Source organism: Telopea speciosissima, chromosome 2, assembly GCF_018873765.1.
Source record: "Telopea speciosissima isolate NSW1024214 ecotype Mountain lineage chromosome 2, Tspe_v1, whole genome shotgun sequence".
NCBI lineage: Eukaryota > Viridiplantae > Streptophyta > Magnoliopsida > Proteales > Proteaceae > Telopea > Telopea speciosissima.
In genome coordinates this window covers 2,790,880-2,815,670 of record NC_057917.1, presented here as the reverse complement: position 1 = coordinate 2,815,670, position 24,791 = coordinate 2,790,880, and the positions used below count along the sequence as shown (strand labels likewise).

The following is a 24,791-nucleotide window of genomic DNA, read 5'->3' as shown; positions in this document are numbered from 1 at the left end:
GGGATCTTCCTCCTCTAGTTTGTTGCCTCAAACGGCCTCCTTGGTCCTTTTCCAAACTCAACGGAGTCAAGTTCTTTTCAGAGGAGGAGAATTGATGCAGTTGTTCTAGCCTAGCTAGAAAAACAAGACCCACTTTGGAAGCCCAAACCATGAACCCATCCAACTTGGAAGTAGTTTATTTATTTAAGTCTTTTATTTGTTTTGAGTTGCATATGTAGGACATAAGTTTCCGTTTCAGAGTCAGAATAGGAGTCTTTTATTTTCTTTATAAATACATTGTAACCAACATTTTGAGATAGAGATTTGAATACACAAATTGTATGGTTGCTCAATCGTGAGTGTGCAGTTGTGAATTTCCCCCTCCCCTGCAAGGTTTCTTCTCAGATTTCTTCCCCTCTCCTAACCAGCCCTCTACCATACTTATTTGTTAATGGATGAAGAAGATGATGGAATAAAAAGAACAAACATAAATCAAACACCTGGGCTTCACACCGCAAGGTGGTTTGATTGGATCAAACACCAATCTACCTTTTGATCACACACAAGGGATTTCTTGATCAAACACGAGATCTTCAATGGAGAAGAGAGAAGCAAAAGCAACAACTTCTTTTATTAAATTCGCATACAATGCTGATCTCCCTTACAAACTTTTATAGAAGATTCAAAATTAGACTCCAACACTAAAAAGGAAAAGCCTTACCCAATCCTTAATTAATCAAGTAACCTAGAAATAAAGGAAACAGACTCAAAACATGGCTGGACTTATAGAATCCTAATTCAGCCGAACTAAAACACTAATAGCAATTAAAATAAATAAATAAAGACATTTAACTAACTAATCTCGTATGCTTATCCTCTATTCATAGTGTAGGCCTATTAAAGTGGCCTATTACTTTGAAAATTCCATGGACCAAAGGCCCATCATGATGCATAAAACCCAACCCTAGACTTATTCCTGAGCAAACAATCCCCTTTTGGTGATGTATTTGCATCAGATTGACATAGAAAACACAAAAGTGAATAGGAAGAAAAGAAGACCACTTGCTTCGCCACAAGGGCTGTGACTGATTGGGGCTGCTGATACCAATATTTGAACTTTGGCTGTGACTGATTCACCACAGTGCACACACTCTCGTAGAGCATAGTTTTATCAAACATCAAATCTGTGGGCTAGTGTGCCCTTTGCTCTTTTTTTATGATAACCAATGAACCGATTAAAAGAATAGAAACTCTCCTTGCTACTTGGCTTCCAAGCAAACACTTAAAAGGAATCCTTCTAGAAAAGGATCCTTAGCTATTACAAGGAAAATAGAAAGCAAATAAAATAAAAACTAGGATGTGATCCTTCTAGAAGATCCATTGCTATTACATGCAAAATAGAAAGTAACAAAATTAGAAACTTCTATATCTATCTTAACCACTAAGTAACTTATTACATGGAATTAGAAACTAAGAAAATAGAAACTAACTACTTAATCCCGTGTAGCCCTTAAATCTCTAATATTTGGCTTATAGAATGGGCCCGTTACATTAGAAAACTCAAAATTTCTTAGCCCATGACCCAAATAACCCATTGGGAACTTAAATTTGGGCCTAACTTATTGAACAGTGGGTTCAACTTGACCAAAAAAAACTGAACCAATCCAAATCCAAAAATTCTTCTTCCAAGGGATGTGAACTGCATCAGGGGGGAATGTTTGCTTGTCACATTGAGTGTTTGGACCATGCTTTGATTCGCCTTACCTTTAAAAACTGACTAAAGCAGATTGGTCATGCTGACTAATTCATATGTTTTCTTAAATTCTCTCAGAATATTCCTTCTTTGGAGGAAACTGTCCTAAGCACTAAGGCTCTCTATGGTATAGTTTAAATTTATGTTTATCTAACACATAAACATAAATAGATGTGTTTGGTATGCATAGTTGTCACGGTATCAGGGCGATCCAAGTCGGTGGAGGGGTGTCTGATCGATATATCGACACGTCGCCCGCCATGGCGATCATGTCGACCATGGCAGAATTGTAATTAAATCCAAAGTTGAATGGCAAACTAGTAGATAAATCAAGATTTATAAGAGCAATGGCAGAATTGTAATTAAATCCAAAGTTGAATGGCAAACTAGTAGATAAATCAAGATTTATAAGAGCAATGGCAGAATTGTAATTAAATCCAAAGTTGAATGGCAAACTAGTAGATAAATCAAGATTTATAAGAGCAATGGTAGAATTGTAATTAATCTGAAGTTGTGAAGGAGTGGCAGAACTGTAATTTAATGGAGTTAAAGAGAAAATTGAATGGGCTAAACAGAATAGCAATAGAGAATATAAGGGGTTTTATATAAATAATATAAGTTGTCCTTACTTGCAATTTTAAAGACTTAATGTCTTCTTCAACCTTGCAATAACACGATAGAAAGAGAGGCGGTGAACTGGAGTAGTTCCAACAGAGGAAACTCCTTCTTATGAAGACGATTCTCCCTGCAATTTCTGAAACAAAATCGCAGCATCAAGGTCTGCCGATCCCAACGAGAAATAGCCCCAAAATTCTACTGGCAACCGAATGGTGAGATCTGAAATCAGATCTGGCGGATGTCTTAGTTGCAAGTTACTAAACCAAGGCTAAAATAGGAGATTTAGGGAAGTAGGGAGTGGGTCTAAGGTTGGGGAAGAAACAAAAAATTAAAGAAGAAGAAATCGAAGAGGGAAAGAGAGACAAGACACCATGGCGTAGGTCAATATGCACAGACCTCTAGCGCCAGGACACCATGGCGACGCCAGGACAACTATGTTGGTATGATTTATGATCCCTATTTCTCATTAAAATAAATCAATATAAGCATAAATTCATAAAGAGCTCGAGAGTTGTTTATGATTTATCACCATAAATTGTTAATGTTTGTTTATACGGGTACCATTAATGAACATGTGCAGAATTGCTATTTAAGTGAGGGTAAATTTGTAAAATTAACGAAAATTAGAACAAAGTGTCTCTTTTATCCCCCTCTATCTCTCCAACCCTACCTGGCCTCCACCATAATACATAATATATTCTTCACTTAAGCATACCAAACCTATTTTTCATTATATATTTTATTATGTCTAATAGTAACCAAATGATTATTGTCTATAGCCCATAACCTATTATCATAATTGATTATCCATAAATAGGTCATAAATATAAATATAAACTATGCCAAAGAAAGCCTAAGCTAGCAGCAGAAGGATTGGTCAACTTGTTAAAAATTCATGGCATAGCTTTTAAAACAAGACCTAGATCGAACAAAAAAAAGGAGCTGGTTTTGACTGATCAAACAATGGTTTTTAAAAACGAATTAATAGTGATTAAAATTAAAACCAGCAGCCAAGACACACAAAGGATTGGTCAACTTGTTAAAAATTCATGGCATAGCGCTTTTAAAACAAGACCTGGATTGAACAAAAAAGGAGCTGGTTTTGACCGATCAAACAATGGTTTTGAAAAAGAATTAATAGTGATTAAAATTAGCAAAAATAAAAAATAGAAATTGTTTTGAACAACTCTGTCCAGTTGGTAAAAAAAACCCAGTTTGATTCCGTTTTAGTTGTAGGCATATGTGCAGATCAACCCCCCCCCCCCAAAAAAAAAAAAAAAGAGGGCAGTTCCAGTCTTCCAGTCTAACCCGGTTTGATAGCTGGTCTTGTTTTGTTTTCAAAGCTATAATGCATGGCGTTTTCCAATCTTAATCAATTCCTTTGACAGCTAAAACCCAAATGTCTAAAAGAATTGCTGAACACAGCCATGTAGTGGACCAATTTACTGATTACACAGGTTTATTAGCATGTTGACTCGATGACTCTTACTGTTCAAAATTTCTATGAGCTTTCTCTATCAAGCTTTATTGCACTTTTTGCTCTTTCTGTAGTTGTTAATATTATGTACAGATAAACTTCTTTTTTTTTCCTTGACAAGTATCAAGAAATTTCTATTGTTGGTATTTTTGTCTTTTGGTTCAGATCCTCGCAATGATAATCGGTACCATACCGGTCTTGAAGCGACTGGTTCTTACGGACGATGCACCACTCTTCTTCTTCACTGACAGCTGCATTATTCTGGGGTATGTTCAGTTTTCTTGACACTAATGACTGCATTACTTTTGTGATTAGTCCCACAACACTAAACCTGGGGGCAATTGCTCTCTTCATGTTTTTCCTTTCTTTTTTTTTTTTGGGGGGGGGGGGTTGCTTCTCTCTCTCTCTCTCTCTCTCTCCTTCCTTTCTCTACACACATGGCAAGGCTGGAAAGATAACTTATTTATTTTTTGATAAGTAGCTGGTAAGGGAACTTAGGGATCGCAGTAGCAGTTATAGGTGGGAAGATGAGAAATCTTGCCTCAAGATGGTTTCGTCAAGTGGTATGGGAACAGAGTATACCAAGCAGCCCCTAAAAGGGTAGAGCAAACAGCAGAGATCTATGGTCATGAGCTTCTTTTGGGCTTCAAAATGGGCCTTTTTTCACTCCTAGTTTGAGACATGAAGCATAAAGATTGGATTGACTTTGGCCTTCATTGGACTCGGCTATAGGTCAGGTGTTTAGCCCATACATTGGGTCTTCTGTTGTTCAGTTCCCTTAATCCATTGGTCTTAACTAAGGCTGTGAACAAGATGGATATGGGTTGGATATAACCCTAGTGATGCAGATCGTAGCCTCCTCGAATTAAAGAAGCCACCCTAAGTCTAGGGTTTTAGTAGGAGCCTTAGTTTAGTTTATGTCAGTTCTATATTTAGTTTTTATTTTATGTTTTTAATTGAACCGGTTCAAATTGGTTGCATCCAATTGGTTCAATTTAAGTGAAGAGCTCCTATGGGCTAGTAAGATCTTATATCCTATTGGTTGATGAGAAATCTTCTTAATTTAAGTGATTTTATTAATTTTTCTTTTAGTTGTTTAGTTGGGCTGGATTAGGACTCTCTTTTGAGTCTATTTCAGTTTCCTAATCAGTTTAAGTTAGTTAATAGGTTAAGAATTGGGTTAGGCCTTTTCTTTTTAGTGTCTAAGTCTATTTTTTAGTCTTCTATATAAGTTTGTAAGGGAGGTGATGCAGGTTCATCATAGAAATTGGCTTATTTCTTTAGAAATAGGCCTCGGGTTGGGTTATATACATGTTGGGCCTTTGTTCCCAAGGGTTTTTTATGTATTAGGCCACTTTAATGAGCCTAAACTAGGGGTACATAGGTGGCATACGGGATTAGCTCAATACTTAGTTTATTTTTATGTTTTTTTAATTGAACCGGTTCAAATTGGTTGCATTCAATTGGTTCAATTTAAGTGATCATGTGACTTGGTTAAGTGGTCATGTGACAACTTAAGTGGTCATGTGATGTAAGTTGGGCTGGATTAGGACTCTATAAGTCCAACCATGTTTTGAGTCTATTTCCTTTAGTATTTTAGTTTCCTAGTCAGTTTAAGTTACCTAATAGGTTAGGGATAAGGTTAGGCCATTCCTTTTTAGTGTCCAAGTCTATTTTTGAGTCTTCTATATAAGTTTGTAAGGGAGGCCAGCATTGAACACGAATTTGATTAATAAAACTCAGCTTTATGCTTGCTGCCTTTGTTGCTGCCTTTGCTCCATCGTGAGTGTGCCTTGTGAGGAATATCAAGGTTGCCTTGTGAGTAATATCAAGGTGAAGGGATTGGTGGATCTCCAATCGACTCCTTGCATCTTGTAGATCGGGAGGTCCTCTCTTAGCTTTTCTTCAATTTGCTACTGTTGGAGATCAGTGTTAATTCAAGTAAGTAGTTTTATAATTCTGCAATTTCATTCCTCCTCTTAATCCTCCACTTAACCCTAATTAATTCCCATAACCCTAGCCTCACTTTAAAATCTGTCCAGCCTTATCCCTCCACTCGATCTCAGTTACAGCCCAATCTGTCCATCAAAACCCTAAATCCAATTCTGCCCTAAATTGCAGAATTTCGTAACTCATCAAAACCCTAACTTCTTTATACCAAAATAACCCCCTAAACCTGCCCATTAATACCCTATAAACCCCTTTCCCAAAATCCACCCCTAAACCCTAGATCCTGAAAACTCTCCATTTTTACAAGGCCTCTAACCTGAAACCCTAGAGTTTCAACTTCATCCAAATCAATCCAAACCTACACCAATAGACTCCTAAAAACCTGCACATCATTACCAAATAAAACCCTAGCTCGAAACCCTAACCCTAACCCTAACCCTAATTCTACCCTAATTAGCCTAAGTTGTCCCAATCAGCCAACCTTGTTTGGTGATCCTATTACACTGGTTCCTAGTGGGACTACTCCTATCTAGGACTACATAAGGAGGTCAGCATTGAACACGAAGTGTTGAAGCTGCTGCCCACATGTTGCTTCCCCCTCATCACAAGGTTCTTGGACGAGTTTCTTCACACAAGCATTGCACTTGGACTCACACTACTGAAGACAAGAAGCGTAGTCCCAAGTTGCCGGAGTGTTGCTTGAACTTCACCCATTCATCGGAGATGAATGTTTCTAAGTCGGGGAGAGTTGATGCAGATCCTAGCCTCCTCAAATTAAAGAAGCCACCCTAAGGCTAGGGTTTTAGTAGGAGCCTTAGTTTAGTTTATTTCAGTTCTATACTTTGTTTTTATTTTATGTTTTTAATTGAACCGGTTCAAATTGGTTGCATCTAATTGGTTCAATTTAAGTTGGTTTAATTTAAGTAAAGAGCTCCTATTGGCTAGTAGGATCTTATATCCTATTGGTTGATGAGGAATCTTCTTAATTTAAGTGATTTTATTAGTTTTTCTTTTAGTTGTTTAGTTGGGCTGGATTAGGACTCTATTTTGAATCTATTTCAGTTTACTAGTCAGTTTAAGTTAGTTAATAGGTTAAGGATTGGGTTAGGCCTTTCCTTTTTAGTGTCTAAGTCTATTTTTGAGTCTTCTCTATAAGTTTGTAAGAGAGGCCAGCATTGAACACGAATTTGATCAATAAAACTCAGCTTTATGCTTGCTGCCTTTGTTGCTGCTATTCACTCGTATGAGATCCAGTCTTGTGAGTCATATCAAACCACCCCCCTTGTGAGTCATATCAAGGATTGAAGGACTGGAATCCCCAGTGACTCTTTGCATCTTGTAGATCGGGAGGTCCTCTCTTAGCTCTTCTTCAATCTGCTACTGTTGGAGATCAGTGTTATTTAAGTAAGTAGTTTATTTAATTTTGCAATTACTTTCTTCTTCTAGTCCTCCAACCCTAGCCTTCACAATCTGTCCAACATTCCCTTCATTAGATCATACCCAAAACCCCCTCCATACATTAAACCCTAGCCTCCATTAAACCTTCTACTTCCCCCATTCGATCCATAGCTTGAAATTCACGCAACCACCTTCCAGCCATCAGATCTGTCCCAAACTTTCAGCAGACATCTCTCCCTCTCCCTCCTACACTCGATCCAACTTTGAACCCAATCTGACCATCTAAACCCTAATTCCCCTCATCTCCCACAAAACCCAAAAACCTTAAAAACATTCTAAATTCTGTCCATACCTATTTAACCATCAGAACATCTCTAAATTCTGATCAAACCATTCCCCCACTGCCAGCTACACTCGACCAGAAACCCAGCCTCAAAACCCCACTCAAACCCTAGTTTACAGCCTAGAACCTAAAACCAAAACCCAAACCCTAGATTTGCAGAATTTCTAAACCTATCCAAATCCTATTTTCTTTATACCATAATAATCCCCTAAACCTGCATACTAAAACCATATACAATCCTTACCCAAATTCCTAAACCTAACCCTAGTTTTACCCTAAACAACCCCAAATCTGCCTAATTAGCAAACAGTTCCAGAACTCTGATCTTACCTGGCTCCTATTAGGCCTTGCCTATATAGGACTGCATTAAATTGGTATCAGAGCCATGGACGAACATGGCAACCCTGTTGTTGATCCAGTACTACCACCCCCACCTGATCCCATGACTGCAATGATGGATATGCTCAAGAAGCTCTCGGCAGATCAGCAAGTTCTCAATGAGAGAATGTTAGTGAAGGAACAAAGGCAGATTGTGCCTCTTGTAAACAACCCTCTGTATGTAGAGGATGACAGGTTTCAAGTTCACTCGGAGGTACATGGAACTCTGGGAAGGAACCGACATCACAGAAATCATTCCAGAGGTCATAGAGATTACAGAGATCACTCCAGGAACTGTGGAGATCACAGGGACAAAAGAAGACATGACAGAGTATACAGAGATCGACGTAGGCATGACAGAGATGACTACAGAGAAGACAGGGACAGAATTAGAGAAGAACCTCGAAGACCTAACTTTGAGGAATATATGAGATCCTACTTCACTGGAGATGAAGCTACTAATAGGAGGTACGATACGTAGAAGGTCAAACTCGAGCTGAAGGAGTTTAATGGGCACAGTGATCCCCAGGTGTTCTATGACTGGCTTGCTGCCCTGGATGATTATTTTGACTGGTATGACTTGCCTGAAGATCGAAAGATGAGACTGGCACGTACCAAGTTGATTGGCCCTGCCCGAGAATGGTGGCGAAAGACATAGAGGGACATGGAACGTGAGGGTGTTGCACCTACTAATTGGGAAGATATGAGGTATGATTTGAAAGAGAAATATTTGCCTAGACACTACAGAGATCAACTGCAAGATCAACTCAACTCCCTACGGCAAGGGACTATGTCTATATCCGAATATATGCAGAAGTTCGACGCTCTTTCTTCTCGTACTGACACTAGAGAAAGTGATACTCAGATGCTGTCTCGATTCCGGCTGGGATTGAGATCAGACATTATTAGGGGTATTGGAGTTGCTGATGTTCTGGACATCAAGGACTGTTTCAGGAAGGCATTGAAGGCTGAAGAATTATTGGTTGGAAATAGAAGATTCGATTCCTCCACTGAAAGTACCAACAAAACTTTTTCAGCAGTCAAGTCTACTACCATTAGTCACAATCGAGCTGGAAACTCTGCTGCTGGTCCTACTCGATCAGGCTACTCTGTTGGTAGTTCTTCCCGCCCTACAACCCCTCCATGCTGATCATAAAGGTAAAGCTCCCATGGACAGCAATGAACCCCACAAGTGTTTCCACTGCAATGAGCTTGGGCACTATGCCAAAGAATGCCCACAAAAGCATAGACCTGTTAATGTGGCTGCCAAGGCAGAGGAAACTTCTGAAGGGAACGATGAGCAAGGCATATATGCACTACCCCCTGATAGTGAGGATGACTTAGAAGATTATTTTGAAGATATGGATGGTGGTGCTCAAGGTGTCCATATGATTACTCCAGTTTTCATGGATGATGTGGTTGATTGTGAAGAGGTAATTGGGAGCATTTCACAGGAAGGCAAAGATAAGCGAGTTGCTGCCCTTGAAGAAGTGGAGCTCGATGAGAAGGTTATCAATTTTGAAGACTCTATGGAGGTTGACACATTGATTTTGTGATGCCCCCTTGGTTCTTCGAAGAAAAGGCTCCACGACTTGAAGACCATATTCCCACTGTTCTAACCTCAACAGAATTCTGCCAGGGAAGTGTTGAAGCTGCTGCCCACATGTTGCTTCCCTCTCCTCATCACAAGGTTCGTGGACAAGTTTCTTCACACCAGCATTGCACTTGGACTCACACTACTGAAGACAAGAAGCGTAGTCCCAAGTTGCCGGAGTGTTGCTTGAACTTCGCCCATTCATCGGAGATGAATGTTTCTAAGTCGGGGAGAGTTGATGCAGATCCTAGCCTCCTTGAATTAAAGAAGCCACCCTAAGTCTAGGGTTTTAGTAGGAGCCTTAGTTTAGTTTATTTCAATTCTATACTTAGTTTTTATTTTATGTTTTTAATTGAACCGGTTCAAATTGGTTGCATCCAATTGGTTCAATTTAAGTTGGTTCAATTTAAGTGAAGAGCTCCTATTGGTTAGTAGGATCTTATATCCTATTGGTTGATGAGAAATCTTCTTAATTTAAGTGATTTTATTAGTTTTTCTTTTAGTTGTTTAGTTGGGCTGGATTAGGATTCTATTTTGAATCTATTTCAGTTTCCTAGTCAATTTAAGTTAGTTAATAGGTTAAGGATTGGGTTAGGCCTTTCTTTTTTAGTGTCTAAGTCTATTTTTGAGTCTTCTATATAAGTTTGTATAGGAGGCCAGCATTGAACACGAATTTGATTAATAAAACTCAGCTTTATGCTTGCTGCCTTTGTTGCTGCTATTCTCTCCTATGAGATCCAGCCTTGTGAGTCATATCAAGACCCCCCCCCTTGTGAGTCATATCAAGGATTGAAGGACTGGAATCCCCAGTGACTCCTTGCATCTTGTAGATCGGGAGATCCTCTCTTAGCTCTTCTTCAATCTGCTACTGTTGGAGATCAGTGTTATTTAAGTAGTTTATTTAATTTTGCAATTACTTTCTTCTTCTAGTCCTCCAAACCTAGCCTTCACAATCTGCCCAGCATTCCCTTCATTAGATCATACCCAAACCCCCCTCCATCCATCAAACCCTAGCCTCCATTAAACCTGCAACTTCCCCCATTCGATCCATAGCTTGAAATTCAAGCAACCACCTTCCAGCCATCAGATCTGTCCCAAACTTTCAGCAGACATCTTTCCCTCTCCCTCCTACACATGATCCAACTTTGAACCCAATCTGACCATCTAAACCCTAATTCCCCTCATTGCCCACAAAATCCAAAAACCCTAAAAACATTCTAAATTCTGTCCATACCTATTTAACCATCAGAACACCTCTAAATTCTGATCGAACCATTCCCCCACTGCCAGCTACACTCGACCAAAAACCCAGTAATGTAGTCCTAGATAGGTAGGAGACCTACTAGGAGCCAAACAACAGGATCAAATAATAAAAGAGGCTGCTGGTTCGAATGGAGAACACTAGGATTTAGGTCAATTCCAAGGGTTAGGGTTGGACAATGGCAATGGGGTTTATGGGGCTTTAATGTGTAGGTCTAGGGTGCTTTTATGGCATATAAATAATAGGATTTGGGAAGGTTTTAAAATTCTGCAATTTTGGACAGAATTGAGTTGCAGGTTTTGGGTTTTAATGGAGTGGAGAAATGGAGGGGATAGAGTGGGAATTATGAGCTGGGTTTTGGATAGAGTGTAGGGAGAAGTGTGGGGGATGTATGCTGGAAGTTTGGTTTGAAACTGATGGACAGATCTGAAGTTATGAAGGAGTCCTAGTTAAGGTAGGAGTTGCAGGTTTAATAGAGGTTAGGGTTTGATGGATGGAGGGGGGTGTGGATTAGGTCTAATGAAGGGGAATGGCTGGACAGATTAGAAGAAGAAGGTTTGAAATCAATTTGCAGATTCAAACTTACTAGATTGCAGAGACAATGGCAGCAGCTTGATAACTTGAAGAAACCTCCCGATCTTCACGTTGCAAGGAGTCGCAGGAGTCCACCCACCCTATCCACCTTGAGATCCACAAGGATATACACTCACAAAGAGCAGCAGCAGTGGCAGCAAGCATAAAACTAACTTTTATTAATCGAATTTGTATTCAATGCTGACCTCCCTTACAAACTTATATAGAAGACTCAAAAATAGACTTAGACACTAAAAAGGAAAGGCCTAACCCTATCCCTAACCTATTAGGTAACTTAAACTGACTAGGAAACTAGAATACTAAAGGAAATAGTCTCAAAATATGGCTGGACTTATAGAGTCCTAATCTAGCCCAACTTACTTCACATGACCACTTAAATTGAACCAATTGGATGCAATCAATTTGAACCGGTTCAATTAAAAAACATAAAAATAAAATAAGTATTGGGCTAATCCCGTATGCAACCTATATACCCATATTTTAGGCCCATAAAAGTGGCCTATTACATTAGAAACCCATGGGATCAAAGGCCCAACATGTATGTAACCCAACGCTAGACTTATTCCTAATAAAAGAAGCCCGGTTTGTTGATAAATCTGCATCACCAAGCCTCAAAACCCCACTCTAAACCCTAGTTTACAGCCTAGAACCTAAAACCAAAACCCTAACCCTAACCCTAGATTTGCAGAATTTCTAAACCTATCCAAATCCTATTTTCTTTATACCATAATAATCCCCTAAACCTGCATACTAAAACCATATACAATCCTTACCCAAATTCCTAAACCTAACCCTAGTTTTACCCTAAACAGCCCCAAATCTACCTAATTAGCTAACAGTTCCAGAACTTTGATCTTACCTGGCTCCTATTAGGCCTTGCCTATATAGGACTACATTACCTAGCCATATTCGACCCGCTTAACTATCCAATATCTGTTAAATTTCTGTTGGATATGAAAATCTAACCATAATTCACCAAACTAGTTGCGTTGACCGTCCAGCTCAGAACAATGTAGTTGAATGCAAGAATCGTCATCTCTTGGAAGTGGCGAGGTCCCTCATGTTTGCCATGTCTGTACCTCCTCAATTTTGGGGTGATGTAGTGCTTCTGGAAGCATACCTGATCAATTGGATGCCCTCTCATGTATTGGCATCTAGCTGCCCCTTGAGGTTTTAATGGGATCTTCTTCTTTTGTTGTGCCCCCTTGAATTTTTGGCTATGTGGTATTTGCTCGTAACCATCATGTGCCGGGCAAGTTTGATCCAAAGGGGCTACAATGTATTTTTCTGGGCTATTCAGCTACACAAAGTGCTATAAATGTTATCATCCTCTTGTACGGAAAATGTTTGTCACTATGGATGTAGTCTTCCATGAGTCAGAAACTTACTTTCCCTCTGCTGCACCTCTTCATGGGGAGCCTCCAAGTGAAGATGTGCCTTTAATTGCCTCATTGGAAGTTCCTACAGTGGAAGATTCGTTTGTTGAACTTGAGGAGGGTATGACAGGATAGGAACAGGAGCAGTATCTAGCCCAGGGGGAGCATGACACTCTAAAGGTGTTTGCACGAGGAACTTGGCATAAGCAACCTAAGCAAGTTGATGCCACTACCATCACTGCTCCTAAATCCCTACCGGATCCAAGTCCTCCTAGTGATCCTACTACTTCTGCTGAGTCTCTTCCTTCTAGTGATTCTAGTCTTGACTTACCAATTGGCAATTGCTATTCGTAAACCCTGTAGAACTTGTACTCAGCATCCCATTTCTAACGTTGTTTCATATGACTCACTTTCTCCCTCCTTCCATACCTCTGTTTCTTTGTTGTCATCTGTTTCCCTTCCTTATAACTGGCAGGAAGCACTAGCTAATTCAAGGTGGAAAGAAACAATGAATGAAGAGATGAGGGATTTTGGGAGAATGACACGTGGGATCTGGTGCACCTTCCTCCACGAAAGAAACCTGTAGAGATTGTAAGTGGGTTTTTGCAGTCAAATAGAAGGCACATGGCACAGTGGAATGTGGATAGATATAAAGCAAGGCTGGTTGCTAGGAAATTCACTCAGACACATGGGATTAACTATCAGGAAACGTTTGCACCAATAGCAAAATGAATACTGTCAGTGTCATTACCTCATGTGCAGTTAACCCAAGGATGGGATCTCCAACAGCTTGATGTGAAGAATGCTTTCCTCTATGGGGAACTTGAAGAGGAGGTATATATGGATATTCCTCATAGATTTACTTCTCCAAAAACCCAAGGCAAAGTCTGTAGGCGAAAGCGAGCTTTATATGGTCTGAAACAGTCCCCAAGAACATGGTTTGGTCGTTTCCATAGAGCCATGGTGTCAATTGGTTATAAACAAAGTAATGTTGATCATACTTTGTTTATCAAAAAGTCAGGTGACCATATTACAGTCCTGATTGTCTATGTAGATGACATTGTAATCATTGGGAGTGATGTCATGGTTGGGCGTTCAGCTGTGTAGCAGAGCTGAGGATGTTAAGATGGATGGAAAACTAGGAAGGATAAAGTAAGAAATGAGCGGATTACAGCTAACTTGGGAGTTGCCCCGATCTATGACAAGCTTCGAGAGAGTCGTTTGAGGTGGTATGGTCATGTTCAACGGATTTCTAGGGACACCCTAGTAAGGAGGAGTGATATGATCCCGATTGATGGAGTTAAAAGAGCTAGGGGCAGGCCTAAATGTACCATAGGAGAAGTTGTGAGGAAGGAAATGCATTGCTTAGGTCTTGTACCAAGTATGACATCGGATAGAGCCTATCGGAGGGCAAGGATCCATGTTATAGACCCCATTTAGCTGAGATTCTCCTGACTTACTAGGCTGTGCCTCGTTCCTCTTACTTATCTTTTATTTTTCTTTTTACTCCATCTTTCATTTGTCAATTTCCTTTTTTTCATTTCTCATCTCATTTCGGTTTTCCCTACTTTGTTTGGTTAGGATCCAGGTAGCCGACCCCATTAAGTTGGGATAAGGCTGTGTTTGTTGTTGGTGGTGGTTGGGCTTTCAGCTGTTTCCTCCTATTGTTGTCAAGGGTAGCCAAAAAAAAAGGGGGGGGGGACTTCCGAGTATAAAAGGTTACTTACGTAATGGGGACAAAAAGGTGGTTGGAGGAAGATTTTTTTTTTTCCCCCTAAAATAGCATTAGAACCTCACATAGACTAGTCACCTTAGGCCAAATGGGGAACATAGACTAGTCACCTTAGACCAAATGGGGAACATATGCTCTGCTTAAGTCTTTGGTTCATCACTGATCAGCTTCTTTAATTAAACATTTCTGTAAAAACGCAAAAAGATATGAGCAGACTGTATTTGACAGGTCCCTTATATTTTTTAATTAACTTGTGCTTTTAAAGCTCAGGTAAATATATTTCAACTTCTATTGATTATTCTAACCTTGGCATGTGGCTACAGGGATGCTATGATTCCATGCATTTTACTAGCATTGGGCGGTAATCTTGTAGATGGTATGTTCATTATTACCTCTCTTCTTTCCATAATTATTAACTTATTGTTTTGTATTTATAAGATACCAAATTTCATAGAATCATCGTGGAAGGTTACATGTATTAGACATAATATACCTGAGATGTTTTCTTTTCTGATATGTTTTGTCCCAGTACTAACCAGATGGAGTGTTTAATTGATCAAACACCTTTGCAATGGGCTGCACCCAAATGACATACTCTCCTTTCCTTTCTTGCAGGACCAGGTAGTTCAAAGCTTGGATTTAGAACAACGGCTGCTATTATTTTTGCGCGGTTGGTTTTAGTCCCTCCTGCTGGGATTGGCATTGTTATGTTGGCTGATAAGCTTGGCTTTCTCCCACCTGGTGATAAGATGTTCCGATTTGTTCTCCTCCTCCAGCATACAATGCCGACATCGGTACTTTCAGGTAACCAAACACTAAAGCACATACCATATATAACGTGGGAAGTGTTATTTATTTGTTTATTTATTGTTATGGTTTTGTAGGAGCTGTTGCTAGTTTAAGAGGGTGTGGAAGAGAGTCTGCTGCTGTCCTGTTTTGGGTTCACATCTTTGCAGTCTTCTCAATGGCTGGGTGGATTGTTCTATATCTCAGCATACTATTCTGAGGGCACAAGTGGTTTTGACAGTGCCAATATGGCATTTGTTCCTCTGAGCTAATTTTAATTTATGTTGATAGCATCGTTGAGAATAGGGTGATTAGGGTGTTTTATTCGCCCTTTGAACATACAAGTACTGTATAGTAGAGCTTATGAGCCGCTAAAGGGGCTTACTGTTTCGTCATTTAAAAAAAAAAAGAAAAAGAGGGGGGGGTTGTTCTGCTCATTGCCCATTTTCAATTATTCACTCTCGAGTACTCTTTCTTTCCTCCGACAGGCTTGTATTAGGAGTTACTATGCATTTGGTATATTCCTATGTGTTATAATTGTAGGGTTATGGCTGGAAACATGATCTTGACTCAGCCAAGTTGCATAGCCGAGAATTTTTCAGTTCAACGTATCATGGTGACCTTGCCATGTCTAGGAGAATATAAAGACCCGGAAAACGCTTGCTGCCCACCAAGTTCCAAATAGCTGTAATTGTGGGAAGTTTATATCGGAGCATCTTCGACACTTGGGCTTGGTTGCAGCTTCAACTACTTCATGGTGAAGCAGTATGCAATTTTCGGTTGAAGTTGGAAAATGCAGGAGGGAATTTGGTAGTCCTGGGTTTTTCAACGTTTTTCTTCACCACTTTCCAACTTTCTTTGTTTGTAGCATAACATTTGAGCTTGGGACCGTATGGCCTATCTACTCACCAAAAATTCGACCATGTGGTACAATATGGCTCACCAAAATTCCACCATCTATCACTGAGCTAGCTCCCCTAAATAAATACTCCCCCCGTCTCCCTTTACCTTATGCTTCAACTACCATACATGGAATAGATTGGATGGGGCCGAAATTCTATGGGTCGGTGGACCCAAAAGTCCCAAGCTCACATGTTAACTTCTAGTCTCAAAGGGAGGATTTTTTTTTGGTAAAATCAAAGGGAGTTCACTTAATGGCAAAATAAAGATTTGAAAACCTAGTTGAGGATTTGTATGCACTTAGGATAAGATTGTGTTTTTTTTAACTAAGATGGTTGAGATAGACAATGAATCTTCTAGCCCTAAACAGAGTCAACTTAGTGGCAAAATAAATCTCGGAAAATCCCTTTTCTTTTTGTTGGTAAGGGCAAAGGGGTAAGGGTGTCAAAACCTAGCCTGAATTGGTAAGACGACCAAAAAACCCAAACCAGACCGAACCAAACCAATCTGAGAAGGATTGGTTTGGACTAGGGTAGGATTGGACCTGTTAAAAACCGGACTGCATCAAACCGACTGATATCCAAACCAAAAACCAAACTGAATGAAATCAATAAAAGATCATTGAGTATAAGGTTATGAATATGGTTTTTTATTTTTTGGGATATAGAACAGGTGAATTGGTTATCCATTTATTTCCGTATTAGTGAGAAAATTTTTGGTTATAAGGAGAATTGTTACAAATCAATGAGTATAAGGTTATGAATAGGGAAATTGATTTGTATCAATGCTTTCATTGATCTCCTTGTTCACCATACAAAATTAGTTGGATAGTTAAATGAATGATTTGATAGTAAGGTTCATTTTGTGATTTGGTATTAGTTATTTTTCCCTTACAATTAATGATAAACGATGATATGATTATTTTTTTTTTTTGGAAAAGGAAAGCTTTATATTAAATAAAATAACAGAGAGGAAAAAAAAAAAAAAAAAAGGGAAGGCCAAAATAACAGGCCCTCAAAACAAAAAGAGATCTCTTAATTACATTTTAGACGAGCATATCTACATCCCTGGAGATCCCTAACTATACAGGCTTGGATCTTAGAGGGCAAAGACTCAAAAGAGAATTCCTCCCTGCCAATAGATGACTTCAACTTGGAAAGATGATCAGCCACTTGATTAGACTCCCTATATATATGCTTGAGAGTGACACTTCTGAACTTACCGAGGTATTCTTGAAATAGTCAATGATCCACCAACATTGCCAAGGGGCTGACTTAGAGCCTTTGATGAAGTAAATGCACTTCTAGAGTCAGACTATATATTTACATATTCAAAACTTCTCTTAAGTAGCTCTTCCAGACCAATAAGTATAGCTTCCAATTCATGGTTAATGACAGAGATTGGGGGGACATCCTTGGCTTTAGCCCGTTTAACTCTAGTTTCAATAAGAGCACAAATATCTAATTTGCAATAAAAAAATCCAGCTACGAACTGCAGCCTGCTTTTGAGGGGAATTTAGACCCCTAATATTCCATGATCCAAAATTAATCATTAAGAACGGTTTGGAACTGTAGTGGGGAGATCAACCAAGGACCCCACATCCATTTCCATACTTGAATTACCAATATTTCCCTGCTGCCCAGTTAAAGTCTCAACCTCCATTGAGGAATTCGTGTTATCAAGCACTTCAAATCTATTGCTAGTGCTGGAAATAAGGTTACCGACATTACCTGATGAAGTCGTCTCCTTAGATTTTGAAAAAGATTTGGGTTGAGTAGCTTGCTGACGAGCCCTTTGTTTCATCTTCCCTTGGCTCTGTATGATAACTTCTGTAGATGGACTATTGGACATTGACGTCCCTTTGTGTATACTCAATGCCCCATTTCTTCGAACAATGATATGATTTGTAATAATGATTTCACTACAAATCTTTTTTATCCATTGATTTGGTATTAGTTATCTTTTCTTTGCAATTTATTCTTCTTTGTTCGGATTATAATATGAACACATCAAATCAATTTTCCTATTCATGGTTATCTACTTATTTGATTTTGTGGTTTGATCCCGAAAACAAACCGATCTAAACCGGTATTAACCTGATATTGAAAAATCAAAATAAATCAAAATCACACTGGACCGAAATCGATCGAAAACTGAAATTTCTTAACAGTTTGGTTTTGGTCTCACTCATTCCAAAACTGGGTCGAACCAACCGTTTGACACCCCTAGTAGGGGCGTCAAATGGTCGGTTCAGTCCAGTTTCGGTTTGGCTGAATCGGTTTTGGTTTGAGAATGCGTTGAGACCAAAACCAAACCATTAAAGAACTTCGATTTTTTATCAGTTTTTGTTTGGGTTTATTTTGGTTTTTCGTATCGAGTTAATACCGGTTTAAATCGATTTGTTTCGGGCTTAAACCATGAAATCTTACATAAATAATCTATAGTGAGGAAAAAATTGGTAAAAACACTTTAAATCTTCCCAAATCAAACAAGTAAGCAACCAGGAAAAGGGGAATTGATTTGATGTGTTCATGTTGAAACCGGAAACAAGAGCAATGAATTGCAAGGGGAAGATAACTAATATTGAAATCAATAGATAAATAGAATTTGTTGCGAAATAATTGTTACAAATCAAATTATTGCTTATCATTATAAGGGGTAGATAACTAATATTGAAATCAATGGACGAGAAGATAACTAATATTGAAACGGCAAAATGAACCCTATTATCAAATCATTCATTTAAATGCCCAACTAATTTTGTATAGTAAACAAGAAGATCGACAGAAGCATTGTTACATATCAATTTTCATATTCATGATCTAATACTCATTGATTTATAACTCCTTCGCATACGACCAAAAATTTTCTCACAAATATTGAAATCAATGGATAATCAACTCACCTATTCATAACCTCATACTCAATGGTTTTTTTATCGGTTTCATTCGATTCAGTTTGAATGCCGGTCAATTCGATGCGCTTTGATTTCGGTTCAATCTAGGTTTTTCAGTAGGTTTCAGTCAGTTTTAACGATTTGGGCTAGGTTTTGACATCACTAAAATTTTGTTGGTACCATTAAAACAGCACACAATACTTCTTTATACTTTAGTTGAATTGAATTGCATTTTAATTTCCAAAATTTTTGTTTCAGCCCACATACTAATAAGTTATGAGGGTCAGTTTCATTTCATTTTGGATTTGACAAATTTTGGGGTTTTTGTTGGCAAAAGTTTATTAGGATGAGGCTTCCTAATAAGCTTATGAGAGTGTGTCACCAATTTGTAATGTGTCAGTTCTGATCGTTGGATGGATAAGTCTAGGATTGGATTAACCACATATCAAATTGCAGGACTCAATTCAATCAAATGTGCTCATGTATATTGACATATATCATTGCATTTTAGCCATCCATGTATGCCCATGGACTTTCTTGTAGTCAATGGATTTTCAAAGCAATGTCCCAACTCTAAGTAGCCACGAAAGTGAATGGCTCAGATTTTTGTCCTGTGACTTTCAAAAATTTCAAAAGTTGTGAAATAAATGCCACTTGATCAATTTCATTTTGGTTAAAACGTGACATGTAAGCAAAGTACCTTAGGACCTATTTATCCATAAAAGTTAAACCACGTCTGACGGGAATTGTATGCAAAGATTATTGTTAATTTTAGTTTTCTTGTAGAAAATTGTTTATTCATTGAAACGTGAACAACATCTAATTGTTGGAATACAAGTTTCCTCGAACCATAGGGTGGAATTTAGCCAAATTGCCATATTCCTCAAAGACACAACCTTCCAGACTAAGTGCAAAGGATTTACTTTTCAATAATGTATAGAGTAGTTGTAGCCAATTCAAATTTAATATCCAACAATTGGAATTGCCATATCATTCTTCCATATAGCACAAATACATATGCCAACCAAGAAAAAAACCCAACTAGAAATTATTTTGCATTCTGTACCTTAATTTTGAATTTTTTTTTTAATAGAGTTTTTCAGTTTGGGACGTCATGTAATGTACCCAACATCCAAATGCCATTGATCTCAATCAAACCATTGATATGGAAGTTATTCTATTGTAATAGTTAAAGAAGGCGAGCTCTCCCTTGAGAAAATTGCATGATTATTCAAAAATGGATTTTGATTTATAAATTTTTTTTTTAATCAAGTTACCCAAACTAAACATAATACTTGATATCTAACTCAAGTATTATGTTTAGTTTGGGTAACTTGATTAAAAAAAAGATTGTGAATAATTTTATAAATCAAAATATAATTATAAAATTGTCTAAAACGGTGTTTCTCTTTAGCATGGTTTCAAATATTGATATTGTTTAAAATTCAATTTTTTTTATTAAAAATAACGTTATAAGGATAAAACAGTTTGATACATTCGATATATATCGATATCGGTATTGAACGAGATCAATACAAATACCAATTCAATATTTAAAACTAAACCCAGTTTTAAGTAAAGGGGTTTTCTTATTGACAAGCCTCAAGGGATCAAATAATTTATAATTTTATTTTTTTGCCACTTTAGGTTGTGTTTGGTATACATTCTTGGAATGCATTCTGGGTTGATTTTGCATTTTCGAATGATAAAAAATTAAAAACAACTAATTTTATCATCCAAAAATATAAAATCGACCCATAATACATTCCAAGAATGCATACCAAATACAATCTTAGTATGACATAATTTTTTTCCCATGAGGATAATAATGTCATTTCACATGCATATTCAAAAAATGTAAATGATATATGACTGTCAACTTATTTTGAAAACCTTTTTATATTCTTGTCTTAAAAACCTTTTAAGAATAAGCTAAGAGTTGATTACAAAAAAATTGTCAAATTCTAAATGCGTGAGACACTTCCTTTACATGTAATTTGATAATTTTTCTTGAAAGACAGATATTAAACAGAACCCACCAACTCAAGGAATTGCAACGCACTTACCTCTATTGGGTCCAAGCAAGTCTAACCGTTATCTTTGCATTAAAAACAACAAAAAAAAAAAGCCATTATTTCTTTCCAACGTTTCTGTTTAAGTGTATGTCCTTCACCTGTTTTTTTGTTTTTTTGATGATAAAAAAATCAAAATAAATTAAGAATTAAGATAAGAATATACAAATGCATTGTTTGATTGCTGAGTCATTTTGACTAGGTTAGAAGCGACCACCGAACAAAATGGATCCCTCTTGGCCTATAAAGTTAATGTCTAAAAGAAATTTAAGTAATGGCCAAGGCTAAGGATTAGTAGATGGAGATGGAAGAAGATAAGCAATCTGCTGATTCGAGCACCATACTTCTTTCACCTTCAACTGTAACCGACGAGCATGCTGAAGACTTGTACAGATACTAAATAGTTTTGGCTCCATATCATAAAACGATACATGGGGACCTGCAGCAATCAAAATAAGCTTTCCATCCAGTAGAATAAGGTAAGACCATCCAACAGAATCTACTCCAGTGATCTGATATCCTACACTGATCAAAACAGGAAAGTCAAAAATAGGCAGATGAGAATAGATATTTAAGCTAAGGATCTCTTCAACTGGAGGATAAACATCCTGAGAGGCAATTGGGGGTGGGGATAAAGCTAAATCTTATATCTATAAGTTTATATTCTTCATGACCCAGATCGGATCCGCCTTCTCCAAATCATAAACAACTTTGTTCCTAATAGACCATATAAAGTAGCAGGTAATAATGAAGATTTCAAAAAACCAACTCAGAGTGGGTTTATCCAACTTGTACTTGAGCAAAAAGGAGGTGCAAAGATTTTCTAAAGAAGTATGAGATAAAAACTCAGTTCTCAATTCTAACGGATCAATAGCCCAAATATGTTTAATCCAATCACATGAAAAAAATATGTGCCAGTATGATTTCACATAGTTCCCACAGAGGGCAGAGTAGGGGTATCTCCTTCACCTTGATAGAGTTGATATGGCCTCTCCAACTTGCTCTCATACACTCGACAAAAATGAAGAATGTTAAACGTGTGTTGCAATCTTATATAAGAATTAGGTTTCCGTTCACCGACGAAAACAGTTCACAACCGTTCAGAAGGAATACGTGGGTCCAACTCCAATTTCCATTCCCTACCCATCAAGGAAAGGAAAGAGGAGAGTTGAAATCGGACTCTGAAGCCTGCTGCAATCTTATATTAGAATAGATATGCTGATGTGGCAAGATTGGCCACATCATCCAAGAAAGGATCCTTGGAGGAGATGTGCTGTTACCATGCACAGGTTGTCTATCTTTACCTATACCCCACTGAAAGTAATTCCAAAACTGCGGATAAGAACAGAGGTGCTAGCTTTTGGCTGTGGACCTTTTGGGCATTCCAACTTACGTATACCTACCAGTAAAGACACACTCACTTGCTTTACGTTGCAGTTTACAGTTTACACCCATGTGAGCAGCAGCCTTCGAAGAAGAGAATGCAACCTCTTTCCAAGTTTACACCGTTGGTTGGTTGGAGCCTGGAGGACTTGCCGACCTCTTGGCTGTAACGACCTGACTTGCAGTATAGCCAGAATAGATGGGTGCTTACCTGATGCCTGTTCCTGGTGCATTATAGTCCCGTAGGATACTCAGGTAAGCAAAATGAAAATTTTCCTCTTTTTTTTTTTTGGAGTTTTAAGATGATTTGTTCGTCTGAGGTGAGTGGATAAAGTTTTTTGTAGATATTTTGTTAGGTGGGTATGATGGTTTTGGGTTTTGTGAATTTCAAGCAAAGAGGGGTTTGGCAAGCGGAGGGATATGGATTGTGGGTTTTGTCAAATTCGATGTTCATTGTTGTTTTTGCATTGTTTGTGTTTCTTCTGTGTGCAGATTGGAATTGTTTCTGAAATCTGAAGTAAGTAAGATTGGTGGGGGTTTCCCATACCGTGAAAAAGAATATTGGGTGGTTTTTGAAATTAAAATTTTCTGACCCAGCTGGGATTTTGGATATTAAAGCAATCATGAACTAACAATAGTAGCTGTGGGATGTGATTCTGGAGTGTGAGGATGAGGCCTTTGAGCAGTTTAGGGATTGGTCTTAGTCTGGTTTTCGGTTTTCTGCTTTTGGCTCTTGTTGCGGAGCTCTATTACTTGTTATGGTGGAAGAAAAGATTCACCAACAGAGAAATTGATGATGATTACAGCAGCCCTGGGAGAGAGCTATTTTACCCATTCTGCTGGAAGAAACCACCGTTGTTGAGTTCCACAGCTTTGAGCCCTCAGGAACTCTGCACCTCTGTGAGAATTACAGGGGCCCATGGCCATGAAACAGAGAATCAGCTTAACCTTTGTTCAGGTTCAAATAGGGATTTTCTGCTGAAACCCTTTGAAGAGGACGACGATATGGATTTGGAACTCATGATGCTGCATAATCTAGCTGGGCCTCCAAGATTCCTCTTCACCATCAAAGAAGAGACAAAGGAGGATTTGGAATCCGAGGATGGGAAGTCCAGAGGTGATAGAAGCCGAAAAGGGTCGAGAAGTAGGAGCTTGAGTGAAATATTGACAGTGGAGACCCCTTTTTTGACTCCTTTGTCTTCTCCGCAATTTTTCACTCCACCGCTGACCCCTGTGGACTCGCATAGCCAACATGGATTCAACCCTTTCTATGAATCATCAACAGGTGCGGAGCTGAACAGGATTAGGTCTTCACCACCTCCAAAATTCGGGTTCTTGAAAAATGCGGAAGAGAAGCTGTACAGAAGAAAACTGATTGAAGAAGCCCAGAAAAAGATCCATAAAAATGGTGGGTTTGTTCAAGATGGGTTGGCGAACGCTCCTCCTGCTTCATCTGTGGTCACAAATGAGGAAGATGGATCTTTTATCACTATCATTGTCGGTAAAAACAAAGAGAGAGAGTTTCATCACCACCATCAACTAGCACATCACCATTCTAGTGCTTCACAAGTGCTACCTCTAGATTCTTCTCCTTCCACAATCCAGCCAGTTTACAGGAAACCCGTCTTGCATTCCAGTCCCATGCTGAGATGAAAAAAATAAAAATAAGAAACGGGCTATAATTGATCTCTTACCCCCCCCCCCCCCCCCCCAATTTTTCTTCTCTTTTTTCTTGATTAATTTTTCATGATCATTGTTAGGCTTGTTTGTGAACTTAGTGGAAAGATTTTAGTTTTTGGTTTTCTTCATGCTTCTTTCATTGCATTTATCTGTCCCCCTGGTTTTTTTTTTTTTTTTTTTTTTTGGAGTGGGGGGTGTGGTAGAGGAGTTTGGAAGGAAGACTGAAGGAAGGTAGTGTGAAACTTATCAAGGGATGAACAATCTCTGCAACTTGATGGTCAGAAATAGTAGCAACTAGCAATTGGAGACTTGTGGTTGTGAACTTTTTTATTTTTCTTTTTAAAATAATTTTCTTTTACTTTTACTTTCTCGATCTCAATAGCTCTTAAAGCTGTCTGATATGATACCCTGTAATCATTTGATGGTGGTGGTGGGGGTGGGGGTGATAATGGTTACTAGCAGTGCTCCTTGTCAAGAATGATATTCTCCTAAGACCATGCCTTCTTTTTGTCCTTCCCCCTTTTCTTGTAACACTGTAGAGGGTTGGCATGCCACCAGCTTTCGATAAGATAGTGGCATATACCAATCACAAGGTTGAATAGAAGAGTATAAAAAGAACTT

The 24,791-nt window shown here is 38.4% G+C and overlaps 2 protein-coding genes across 4 annotated transcripts in view; both read left to right on the top strand.

The window, feature by feature from the left end:
- The window catches only part of LOC122649803 (protein PIN-LIKES 6), a 29,351-nt gene extending 13,725 nt beyond the window's left edge, over nucleotides 1-15,626 (top strand). For 2 of the 3 annotated variants that reach the window (XM_043843041.1, XM_043843043.1), the window contains 5 exons: nucleotides 3,993-4,093; nucleotides 14,777-14,829; nucleotides 15,069-15,257; nucleotides 15,338-15,470; nucleotides 15,508-15,620. In XM_043843041.1, coding sequence (XP_043698976.1) covers nucleotides 3,993-4,093; nucleotides 14,777-14,829; nucleotides 15,069-15,257; nucleotides 15,338-15,459 — 465 coding nt within the window. In that variant the 3' untranslated portion in view covers nucleotides 15,460-15,470; nucleotides 15,508-15,620. Of the gene's footprint in view, nucleotides 1-3,992; nucleotides 4,094-14,776; nucleotides 14,830-15,068; nucleotides 15,258-15,337; nucleotides 15,471-15,507 lie in introns of all 3 variants that reach the window. The other variant, XM_043843040.1, reaches the window with a different exon arrangement.
- Nucleotides 15,627-23,095: 7,469 nt separating this feature from the next.
- LOC122649804 lies at nucleotides 23,096-24,205 on the top strand. Its single transcript, XM_043843044.1, has one exon. It carries the CDS (start codon nucleotides 23,160-23,162, stop codon nucleotides 24,141-24,143), a length of 984 nt encoding a protein of 327 aa, XP_043698979.1. The 5' UTR covers nucleotides 23,096-23,159; the 3' UTR covers nucleotides 24,144-24,205.
- The last annotated feature ends 586 nt before the right edge of the window (nucleotides 24,206-24,791 follow it).